Below are 12,748 nucleotides of genomic sequence, written 5' to 3'. Positions count from 1 at the left end.
TCTTATTTTATAGACTGTCTATAAAAAAAGAACAGCCCAGTTGGATAAAACAGGGAAAAGAAACGAGTTATACACTCAGAGATGGAGACATACAGTCAACAAACATGGTTTAAACATTTAACCTCACCTATAATAGAGAAATGCTAATTAAAACATGGTATATCATTTTTAATTCATTAAATTGCAAAAAGGATGATGGTATGTATTTTTACAAGGGTTAAAATGACATACATATGCTCATATATAGGTTGAATAATTTTTTCCAGTTTTATTGAGAAATAATTGACATGCCTCACTGTGTAATTTTAAGGCTTACAGAATGATAGTTTGATTCACATATATTGTGAAATGGTTACCACAGTAGTTGAAGCTAACATCCATCTTCTCATATAAATACAGAAAACAAGGGAAGAAAGAAGGAAAAAAATTTTCTTCTTGTGATGAGAACTCATAGAATTTACTCTTTTAACAACTGTCCAGTATATTATACAATAAAACTTTTATAGAGCTGTACAATGGAGTATATGCTGTCAGTAAAAATTAACTCTCAAGGAATATTCATGGGCGTGGAAGAATGCCTGGACTGTCATATTAGCTGTAAAAAAGCAAATTATCACATGTTATGATTCCAGTTTGATTAATTAATTTACAGTGTATGTAATTATACATAAAATAAAGATAAGGAAATCAAGCTAACAATATCTTAGCACTGAGATATTATCTACTTAATTTCTGTTTTTCTAAGTTTTCTGTAATTTTCTATTAAAATGATTATTTTACAAACCAGGCAATGCTATTTAAAGCATAACTATGATTAAAATTATTCAAACTGAGGATTGAAATTCAGAAGGGTCATGCTATGAATGCTATGAAAATTCAGTGGGTGGCAACCAGTATTTTTGTTAATGAAATAGAATGGTTTAAAAAAAAAAAAGATGCATCACAATGAATATTTAGTTTCAACACACACACACACACACACACACACACACACACACACACACACACACACACACACACACACACACACACACACACAGCCATACACACATACCCAGATATAAACATGTCTAAACACTTGATGTTAACTCTATTTCTTAGTATGGTTTACTTCAAAAGTTTGAAAGGCTATATTGGAGTAATTTTCTTTTTCTGATGGAATGGAAGATTTCTGAAATTGCATACTTTATATTACTAAGGCATTCACATCCAACTTTGTGCAAGTGAATCAGCCCAAAGCTGGAAGTCATTGAGGAATTCCGATTTAACTACTTCAGCAGCTGCTAGTTTAAAAAAAAAAAATAGCAAACACAATGCCCAAACAAAGGTCTTAAACTTGTGAATACAGAGATTATATGATGCTTTGTTATGAAGGATTATTTAAGTTGATACACAGCCAAACTTGCGTCATTTAAATATGCCTTAGCCAGCATATTCCAATATTCACTAGCAGCACATAAACGTTAGGTGGGGGCAAAGATAAACATTGAATTTTACTATGAGGTTAGCATTTCAGCAAGTCAGTCCAAGTCTTTTGAATCAAATAGCTTTTAACTATTTCCATATGAGTGAATACTTCATTCTCTTGCCCCTTCTAAACAGTATTTTAAGCAATTTTTTAACGTAGATATAAGCTGAATACTCAAATATCTAATAATCTGGGTAGAGCAGGCACCTCTCTGGTTAAAACATGCTGAAAGTTTCAATGCTGGGCTACAACTAATTATTTTGCCCTAAAATGGCTTTACTGGATTGTCCAGTGTGTAACTGACTGTTTTATGCATCACAAGTTCACGGCATATTTAAGTCTACTTTTATATGCCCTTCATTCCCTTAACACATTCACAGTGCACAAATGAGGATATTTTGTTAATGTCAACAGTGGCTTTTAATCAGAATTATTTCTGAGAAGATTAGCTTATTTCCAGATAAACCTAAAATAATGTCACTTGATTCCCAGTGACATTCTTTCCTACCTTACACACCCCCAAACTGAAAACAGACTTGATTGACGTCAGGAGGTGATGCTCAGAGGAAGAAAGAACTCTAGCATGAAAAGCTAATTACAAAAGTCATTTTCCTGTTTGAAAATATCTTTCATTGAAAGATAGGGGAAATAAAACCCTGTAAGCAAAATAAGTATCTTCTTTTTACCAAAAGAAAAAAGATGTGAATGTTTAATGAGAGATGAAAATTGGAGGGATAAAAACCCTTAAGTTGTTATGCTTTTAAACATCTATGAGGGCTGCTCTAGATTCTAGAAATCTAAAGAAAATTTAAGCCTTTATTTTATAAAACCTGCAATTCTGCCAGATGCCACGTGTATAAATGACAAGGTTCTGGATATCACGTATCAGTTGATTTGATCCCAGTTTTCCATCTAAAACTCATCTCCAAATGGGAGGATATAGCTCAAGCAGTAGAGTGCATGCCTAGGTCCTGGGTTCAATCCCCAGTACCACCATTAAAAATAAATGAACCTAATTACCTCCCTGAGCCAAAAAAAAAAAAAGAAACTCATTTCCAAAGCAAAGTCCTTGCATTCTACAGATAACTATTTCCCTTGGCACTGGATTATGATTCTGAGCTACAGGGAACATCAACAGCTTTTATTAAAAGAAAACATACTCCATACTTCTGCATGTTAATAGTGGTGTAAAATTTCTTAATTTATCCTACAATATTGTTTCTATAATAGATTACTGTGTAGTTAAATTCTTCTGTCATTCCCAGAGCTCTATGTAATGAGTGGTTCAGGCATGAAAACCCTGAAAAACTTTAAGCTCAATTTTCTTGATTTTAGGAGAAAACTTTTTAGAAGTGAAATCCTCTGTCTCATGCCTGAAGCTGATTAGGGCCAACAAGCGTGCCTTGTATAGGAGATGAGATACGATTTTTTTTTTACTCACTTTTTATTGACAGTAATGATTATTATAATCAATATTTTAAAATTTTATGGCCTACCTTCTAATTAAATTTTTAAGTGTTTTAAAACAAAATAATTTTTCCATATCTTACAGCTCCATAGTCCTATTACCCATTTTATCTTATGATACATTTTGTTATTAGTTATAATTATGGCTGTTTATCATTGTACTTGTTTCTCATCTAAAATACTTCTGCTTCTTTTTAAAGCATATTTCCACTACTTTGGTGCTGTAGGATTATTTTTCACACTTTTGCAGGCTATGGCAAGAAAACTTGTTAAACATACAATTGATTTTTCCGTTAAGACAGCACACCAATAAATACATGTAAGGCTGCAAGGACCATTTAAATCATCAGGCACTTTGATGAGGTATTCTAAAGTCTTCAGAACTTTACAGATCTTTATTTTGACAATAGGGCAGAAAATTAAACCAAGTGGGCCAAATTTGACCCATTTCCTGATTTTGTAAATAAAGTTGTATTGAAACACAGCCACGCCCATGTTTTTATACATTTGTCTGTGGCTTCTTTTGAGCGACAATAGCAAAAGTGAGTAGTTAGGACAGAAACTGTATATCCTGCAAAGCCTGAAATATTTACTGTCTGGTCCTTTATAGAAAACATTTGCTGACTCCTGATCTTGAAACTAATTCCTGACTAGGTCTTAAGATTTTGTGATTTTTTTTTTCCCCTAAATTCTCTTTTGTAGATGTTTCATCTCACTGTTGAAATGACACATGTTCAGTTGGGTAGAAAGCCATGCACTTCATTTTTAATCCTTATGTATGTATTTTAACATTTATTTTCTTCACCTGAATATATTACTCTTGCAAAATAAGTCATTTTCTGAAACCCTTTCCACAAAACTAAGATCAGTTAGAGACGAGATGAGATTTACACTCTCATCTCAGGATTGGATAGGTTCTGCTAGGAGAATTTTGCTTGTTTTCTAGCTGCCTTATTTAATAGGGTTCGCTTAACATCATTCCTGAGGGCTTTGAAATCAACATTCCACTGAAACTGACTGGAAAATAGTACAATTAACTTGAAGTATAGCTCCCTAACAACTTGTTTTGCAGTTAGGTGGTAGTGAGGGGAAACAGAATAACCTGAAAATAAAAACATGGGAAACCTATTGTAGTTAGGAGCTCAGACTTTACTGAAATCAGTTTTTAAGGAATATTTACAAAACCACATAATCTCTACTTATAAATATTGAATAACGATTGGGTCCATGTTTGAGAGCAACTTAAATTTTCCTCTCATAAGATTCTATAATACTAATTCCCAAATATGATGATAAGGAACTTTAGGGATAAAACACATTTCGTATTAACATGGTACACAGCATTAATTCCTAAACATTTTCTAAATCCTGTCTATAAAGTGAAAATCCTACAGTTGTTGGTCTTGCTGTATACTACAATGGCATTACTTAGGTATTAAAAACAGCTGATATTTACTAAATATTGACTATGTACAAAACATTCTACTTTTAATCCTTACATAACCTCCCTTACCTCATTTTACAGATGAGGAAACCAGCTTAGACAGGAAAAATAATCTGCCTAAGATCACAAACCTATTTGGTAACACTGGGAAAGCCTCATGCAAGCGCCTGGCACTGTTAGTGTTATGATGTTTTAGACAAAACAACACAGCAGCTCAGTGGAAAGAGGAAGGTGTCCTCAAAAGTGATTTTGGATTTATTTAAAATTCAGAGGTAATAGAAGGGTGACTTTTCGTAATGACTTTTACAACACACACACACACACACACACAGACACACACACATCTCCTTTGGTTTTTACTGGTTTTCGATGTTATTTAAATTACTGGGTTATAAAATAAAATGCTGAAAGGGCAGAATCCCATTATATTAATTTTTTAAGGTACTGTGAGGTACAAAAATGTATGAATTTTTCGAACCAAATTTTATTTTGCCATGCTTAGTCCTTCCCACCTAGCAGTTAATAAACTGCTGATCAATTAATAAGCAATTGTGAATTAATAAATGAATGGATTACTTAATTGAATCACATATTTTCAGTAGAACCTAATTTCACACAATATAACTGGGAGATTACTTAATAATTCAGACAAACTGTAGTATTTCTGTCCTTTTCCCTGGGATTAATGTAACAATTTAAGAGACTAATTACTTGAGATAAAATTGACTTATAAATTTAAGATTTGAAACTGTCTTGTTATAATATAAGGCAAAAGTTGTTATTTCCCACTGACTATGAATACATCTGGAATAGAGTAAGTAAAGAAAAACTGCATTTAAAAAATTACCTGTTGTGTTTAATTACTTGTCAGATGGCTCTCAGAATATATTCTTTGTAGAAAACTGAGATACCACCATCTTGCAGAAGAGAATATCAGTATATTTTTCAAAATTTAAGCAAATTTGAAAAGGATAAAAAAAAAAAAGAAAGAAAGGACAACCATTTAACTCATCTGGAATTAACTGCAATCATCAGAATCTCTTTGGGTAACCAGAGATGTCCTTGACCAACTGGGGATCTCAAACTCAGGATGCCAAATCGCACACTGATGTTTACTCCACACGTAGGCTTGTTCAACCCAGATGGTAGGTGTAAAATAACTGAGCTCTAAAGGATCATGTCCGGGCAGAATGAGAGATGGGGTCTTTTTTTGTTGACAGGTGAGCTCTTTTCACATTCCACTTGAATTAAATTGTGCTCTCATTCATGCCATGGTACATAATCTCTGGCAAGGATTCTTAGGAAAGATCATCACGTGGACAAGCAAAGCAAGTGAAAAAAAGAGTTGCGAAGCAGCACGATAAAAAATAGAAGACAAAAGTTGAACAGCCTCCATTTATTTTGAAAAATGAATATCTATTTAGATTAATATTTAATAATACAGATTTATGTATATTATGCATAAATATACACGTATGTATTAAAATTCAGGGGCAATGCAAATCCTTAATATTCATGGACTGGCAAAATATATAACCTTTCTAATGTGAAAAAGAAATCATGTGTCAGATATATTCGGTGTGATCAAATATGACACTGGCCCCAACTTTTAAATATTCACAATCAAGTTTGGTAAATGAAATATAAGGCCGTGACACTTTATATAAGGGGAAAAGTTAAATAGTAACGTAAGTTATGATCACAGCAGTGATAAAGTGTTATCAGAATGAGCTCAGGGTAGTAATATCTGGGTCTTGAAAAGTGAATGGACTGGAGCTGGATCAGGACGGAGGGCAGAACATGATTCCAGTCAAGAGAAAGAGAGGGCCTGAGCAAAATCTCATCAGCCCAGGGCTGGCTGAATTTGACCTTGGAGACCTGACCTGATCACCGTGCTGGTCCGGAGCCACAGGAACACACTCAACCTCACTGATTCACCACAAGGACTCACAGAACTCAGCAAAGCTGTTATGCTCGAGGTTGCCATTTATTACAGCAAAAGTGTACTGATTAAAGTCAACAAAAGAGGAAGGAACGCAGGGCGGAGTCCAGGAGGGACCAGGCATGGCTTCCAGTCATCCTGCCCCTGAGCTGCCTGCACTTAATTCTCTAGCAACTACTTGGGAAAACACACAGCAAGCACTGCCAGCCGAGGAAGCTCATCTAAGCCTTGGTGTTCAGGGTTTTCACTGAGGGCCAATCGTGTAGGTTTGAAACTCTCCACAACTGACTTTAATCTCCAGGCCCCCGAGGTCAAACTGATAGCGCATGAGCCAGGGCTCCAGGCGAATAAAAACAGACATTCACCATAAATTGTATTGTTAGTGACAACTCTCTTGCATAACCCAAGACCCAGGACTGACAAAAACTCTCGTATCCCCAAGGGTATCCCAAGGGCTTAGGGCTGATCTCCCAAGAGCCAGCAAGGGCCGGTTCTTTCTTTGGAATGTGTGGGTTTGAACACCCCAAACACCCTGAGTTTTTAACCTCTTACTGTACAGTAGAGAAAGAGTCTGTGTGACTACAGGTCTTAAATTTTAACACTTAAGTAAAACAAACAAGAAGATCTGAAATCTGGGAAAATACCTACAAAAAATGTGTATCCATTTGTTGTGATGATGAAAAATTATATGTATTAGGAAAAGAAAAACCAACTGCAGAGAAGAGCTACAGGTCTTATCTTTGCCTGGGGATCCAGGTGTTCTGCGCAGTGTACAGAGCCTCGCTGGAGTAATTTGTTGCAGCTGTAACAGCATGATGACCTAGGGAGTGAGTGGTTACGCAGAACTCTGTACATGCTTCTCCGATGCTCCAGCTAACAGTTCTGTAGAAGAAAGTATGTTGTGCAAATTGGAGAATTAACTACTTACCAATCTTTTTCTTTTAATGTCTGCCTCCCCCTACCTACCCACTCCGCACCCCATACTTTCTTTTCTGATCTGCAACGTGGCCTTCTCTGAAGATGTTCCAGTGGGTTTGATCGCCATCGGCAGGACTGGGTGGACAGCGGATGCCCTGAAGAGGTACATGCATACTTTATTGTGACAAGATTCCTGGGACCAAGCTGTCATGGATAGTTGCTGCAACTTAATGAAAATTGTATCTAATTTAATAAAAAGAGCCAGCAGTTACCGAGCCCTTAATATGTACCAGATGTTGGGTTTAACTCTACATAATTATCTCGATTTACTCTCTTACCCATCCTATGAGGTAAGAGCTGTTGCTGCTTTTATAGTACCAGGAAGGGAAGGGTGCTGGTGATGAAGGAAGATGTTGGGGAGGAAGGTGGAGTGAGAGCATCTGGAGTTGGTACGTGAATCGTAGAACCAGGATTTAAATCTCTGTGCACAAAGGGTCGTTCTTGTGAACATTTGCTGCTTTTTCTGAGATCTAGGAAGCCACTGTTCATCTTTGTCACTCAACTGAGAAAACCAGTGGTATGGGGGAAAAGATTGATTACAGCAAATTGACATGATAGAAAAGAGTAAATGTGGTCTAACATGGAAACAGTAAGTCCCAGGTAAACATGATAGAGACAGGGATGCAAAGAAGTGATTCGAGCAACTTAATAAAATTGCAGAAGGGATTTAACCTGTTTCAGAGTTTTTTAGTGAATTGCATTTGCACCAACATCTCAGGGTCACGTAAAAATATCCTCTAAAGTTCACAAAGAAAAGTATTTGTTTCTTCTCCCTTTGTTAAGTTTTAAGATACGAATTTTGAATAAAAACCACTAACAATTCTACAAGTTTTCTCATTCATTAAAGCAAACTATGTCAAAGAGCTATTTTAAAAACTAAGGCAATCATAGTTACCAGAGACTTTTTTTCCATTGGTTTTATGATGTCTCATAAATATCTTGAAAAATACATCTTTCAGAATGCTCTTGAATTTTTTAAGTACAGGATTGCCAATACAACTTTAATCAACTTTTTGACACTTGCTTAGGGGGAACTTCAGTGATATTTACTAATCCATCTATTTTATTTCATTTAACAACATAGTTCAAAAAGAAAATATATTGACGGAGTCATAGTTATGTTTTCAGGTTGATGTTTCTTTCCTGTAACCACAGTTACCTCAATTAAAAATTTTCAAATTGAATATCTGTATTTGTGTAAAGATCAAGAATGTAATTCACACATCTTAGTTTTCTTGCTTCAGTGTGGGCCCAGCATGAAACACAGACTAAGGAAAAGAATCCATCATTTTCTAAGCCTTCCTAAATGTATTTGCAGGGAATTTACCATATCCTATGGCCTGTGCTGAGCACTAAAATGATAAAAATTTTTTTAAAAAATCGCCTTCTATTCCCAAGGAGCTCAGAATCTAGTACATTCTGTAATATTCAATATTTCCTTTTTATTCTGTCAGTAAATTGTTAACCTTACTAGCTTTAGGTTGAGGTAACTTTATTTTGTGGATTGTGCATCAGCGCTTGCCCACTTGCCTTTTGTTCGTAGTATTACACATTTTTTTTCCTTATTGATTTGCCTCCTCGTTCAGCATCCCAATGTTATTTTCACTAAAATTTCTTCCTTCATTAAGACAGGTATCAATTTCCAAATACTAGGGTGCATATTTGCAGATGGTCTCTGCCTTGTGCTGTGAAAGCCCTACGCTCTCGTTCGTTCTTAGCACATTGTCACATGTCCATTGATAGACATTGCAAAGTTCTGCGGCTTCACCTCTGTGCCTTCCAGGCCCTTGGCCTCTTTCTCCTCCAGTGTAGTGTGTTTCAAAATGAGAAACCAACTCTTGGGGCAGATCACCATCATCCGTCATGATATTGTACGTATCAAACCAAACAATTAGCCAATTCTTTTCTCTTTTAGAGCAAAATTGACTAAGGCAAGTAGTTACGCAGCAAAAATATTGTCAGCAAAATACATATGGGGAAGATATATACAGCAAAGAAGATTATGGTGGAAATTCCAGACACAGGATAAATGTACTGTTCAGTCAGACTGTCTCCATGCTCTTTATTTTCACCTTCTGAGCACTTTGGAGGTGGATTTGACTGTCTCATCACTTCTTTATCTTTTATCCTCTCTTTTATATCATCTGTCTTCTTCTTTCTCTCTGCTGCCTTCTGGGGAATTTCTTCAGATCCATTTGCCAGTTTATTAATTCTCCCTCCATCGTGTTTAATCTGCTATTTGACCTATCCATTGAGGTAGTAATTTCAACAAATGTATTTTTCATTGCTAAAATGTAAGTCTAACTTTAATCTACTTTTATTAAATCTGCCGTGTCATTTTAATAGCTGCGTTACAAGTTCATTTTTAAATATGACTTTTCATTTCTTTAAATATTTCATATGTAATTTTTATGTATTCCATGTTGGATGATCCCAGTACCCAAAAGTTTTTTGCAATCTAATCATGTTGTTCATTGTTTTTGCTGACTCTTTTGTCAGAGTGCTCTTTTTCTTTTTGTGTCACTCAGTTAAAAGTGCATATTTGTTTGATCTTACTCCATGGAAATCCTGAGGATGTACATGGGCAGTGCTCTCCAACGAAGGATTTTTGATGATGGGAACCTGAGGGTTTCAAGGGATACCATATGTTCCTGCCTCAAAATGGGGAGGAGAGGTGTGGATTTATCTCCCCCATTGTCTGCTGGCACAAGGCTTAATCTCCTTACAGAATAATTAATTTTTGACATTTTACCCTCAGAGCAAACCCTTCTTCGTAACTTTACCCAATGGTCCCGCTTCTGCCCTCTTTGTAGCACACGGCATTTGCTCAGTGTCTCAGGAAGTCTGACTGTGAATGGGAGAAAAAGCAAGAGAATGTCAGGATGCATGTGGAGATGAGGGAAGACTGAGTTTTTAAAATAAGATTGGACGTGCTTGAGTATGGGTAAGTGCAGATGATAACAAGGCAGGAGGGAATTAGAGATCAAATACTGAAGAGAGAGGGAGGGGTCAAATGAGCAGGTTCACGATACCCAAGCAGGTAGGCTGAGTTGGGCCAGAGTAGAGGTGCAGAGAATAGCTGTAAACGGTGGGCCCCATCCTTTCTAACAGAAGGAAGGAAGAAAGATGATAAGGAAAGTGGAGGCAAAGAGAAGATCATGAGATCATTGAAGCTGAGAAGACGCAGGAACTGAAGTCTGGGGAAGTGAACGGGCCACTAGGATGTTCAAGTAGAGAGTAAACTGCATCAGGCCTAATTACTGAAAAGGAAGCTGTCCCGGGAACTCTTCCTGAACCAGCAATAAGATACACTGGACCTCCCTAAAGACGAGAAGTTTAAGAAACACATTTATTTAATAATAATTTTATAGCACAGGGAAATATATACAAGATCTTGTGGTAGCTCACAGTGAAAAAAAAAGTGACAATGAATATACATATGTTCATGTATAACTGAAAAACTGTGCTCTACACTGGAATTTGACACATTGTAAACTGACTATAACTCAATAAGCAAAAATGTAAAAAAAGGAAATAATAATTTTAAAATGTGAGATAAGTACCTTCCAGGTACAGAATACTTATTTTCTACTCAAGGCCCCCCAGAGGGATGGAGGCTTTTGAAACACAAAGAGGTAGGGAGAAAAGCCAACTTCTAAACCATCACAGTTTGCATGTTGGAGATTGTTCCTGGTGAAGGTCACATTATTTATTTTTCTGGGATATAAATGAAAAACACAGTATGTACCGTTCCCTGGTGTTCTCGCTGCTAGCGAGAAGACGGACTAAGTGATTCCGTGAGTGCTGTTCAGCCCTTTGCTTGGGTGGTTTTGAATATTTTTTATAAAAGAAAACAAAATTGTAATATCATTCAACCTGAAGGGTATTACTTTAGAAACAATAAGGTAGCATGGAGCAGTTGTCACCTTTTTAGGATTTAGCGTTGCCAGGTTGATGGGAAGGGAGTATGTTCTTTCTGCACACACTTAAGCGTATTTCAAATCTTGTTTTAAACGATGTTTTTCTTCTAGTGTGACCATTTCCTTTTTAACATCATGTCTCTTATTCACGGATATAAAAGTTTGGTTAAGATAAACCAGTTGGATGAAAGGTTAGCGGCAGAAATGCTGAAATCCAAATGTCTAAAGGTGGAAATACTTTGCCACAGCCATTTTTTTCTCTCGTCTATTTTAAATACTTGTAAGTTAGTCAAATCTATCAATAGAGTCCAGTACAAAAATAATGTATTCCTCATTTTGATGGGAGAAGCTTTTGTGCTTTACAGCCCAACTCCTTTGAAATAACTAAATACATATGCATATAAGATGAGTCAAATTCTTTTCCCCTTTGTTTCTCTGATCAGTCCAAGGAGAAGATGTGTGACACCACAGAGCCAGTGGAGAGCTCCACGCGAACCACCACAACCATACGAGCGACAACCACACAGTTCAGGGTCTTGACGACCACCCGAAGAGCAGCCACCTCCCAGCTGCCCACCAGCCTGCCCACAGAAGGTGCCCTGGAAATACTTTTCCTTTATCTCTGGAGGAGAGAAGCATCAGGGTGGTGGTGTGCTGCAGGAGCTCTCCAGGGGGAAAGTGATACTTTGGCGAACTAGATTTCTTAGGGATTTCTAAAAGGGAAAAGACAGAAAGAAGTATTATGGAAAAAAAGTGCTTTTTTTTTTAATGTGTGGATACCTTTTATTAACATTCAGTTTTTAATAGTGATCCTGGCTGCTAGTCCTCCCTAGAAGAGAAATAGACTTTCTTTCATGTTGCTGATCTTTGTAATAACTGTATTCAGCATTTTAGCCACAGGATAGAAAGGCAAAAATGCATATAAAATGGCTATTGATTTGGGATTCTGAACAAAAGATAATTCTACTTATATGCAAGTCTAATGTTTGCCTGGATACAGTCAATAAATTATGTTGGTTTGTAACCTATAGAGGGGCATTGTGTGCGTCCCAGAAATTGTACTTGAAAAGCACTTCCTTTGCCAGGAAAGGCAAAAATACTACAGAACATTAATACATGAGCAGAACTCACTGGGAGAAGATGTATTAGCCCCAACTTGTGAACCATTTATTCTCAGTGGTACCACTAGGGAGAAATGTGAGACCAGCAGACCAAGAGTAAGCTTCGAGGGGGAAGTTGGTCTTCCCTGTTTATTTTCATGAACGCTGCTTTCATTTGAATGAGAAATGAAACTGGAATCCTCTGCTTTTAATTGAAATTTAATTGGATATTAAAAATTAGCTGGAATAAAGTGATAAAGTGAGCTAAATCCATTTAATAAAGATGCTAAATACATTTTATTGCTTTTAAAAATGGTCTTGTTTTAATCCATATTATTTGGAGTTGTTACATAGCCTGAGGAAATACTTCTCTAATTTGCAAATATTCTTGCAATTCGAATCCTGCCCTTTAGAATGAAATATAACCAC

General features: G+C 36.4%; 1 protein-coding gene across 2 annotated transcripts in view; it reads left to right on the top strand.

Moving 5' to 3' along the window:
* PLXDC2 (plexin domain containing 2) overlaps window positions 1-12,748 on the top strand; it is a 347,388-nt gene that overhangs the window by 271,254 nt on the left and 63,386 nt on the right. For both annotated transcript variants that reach the window (XM_072955332.1, XM_072955331.1), the window contains exons 10-11: window positions 7,342-7,402; window positions 11,663-11,813. In XM_072955332.1, coding sequence (XP_072811433.1) covers window positions 7,342-7,402; window positions 11,663-11,813 — 212 coding nt within the window. The remainder of the gene's footprint in view (window positions 1-7,341; window positions 7,403-11,662; window positions 11,814-12,748) is intronic.

This window comes from Vicugna pacos, chromosome 35 (genome assembly GCF_048564905.1).
Source record: "Vicugna pacos chromosome 35, VicPac4, whole genome shotgun sequence".
Taxonomy (NCBI): Eukaryota; Metazoa; Chordata; class Mammalia; order Artiodactyla; family Camelidae; genus Vicugna; species Vicugna pacos.
The sequence above is the reverse complement of the archived record's forward strand: the minus strand, read 5'-3'. Positions and strand labels throughout refer to the sequence as shown.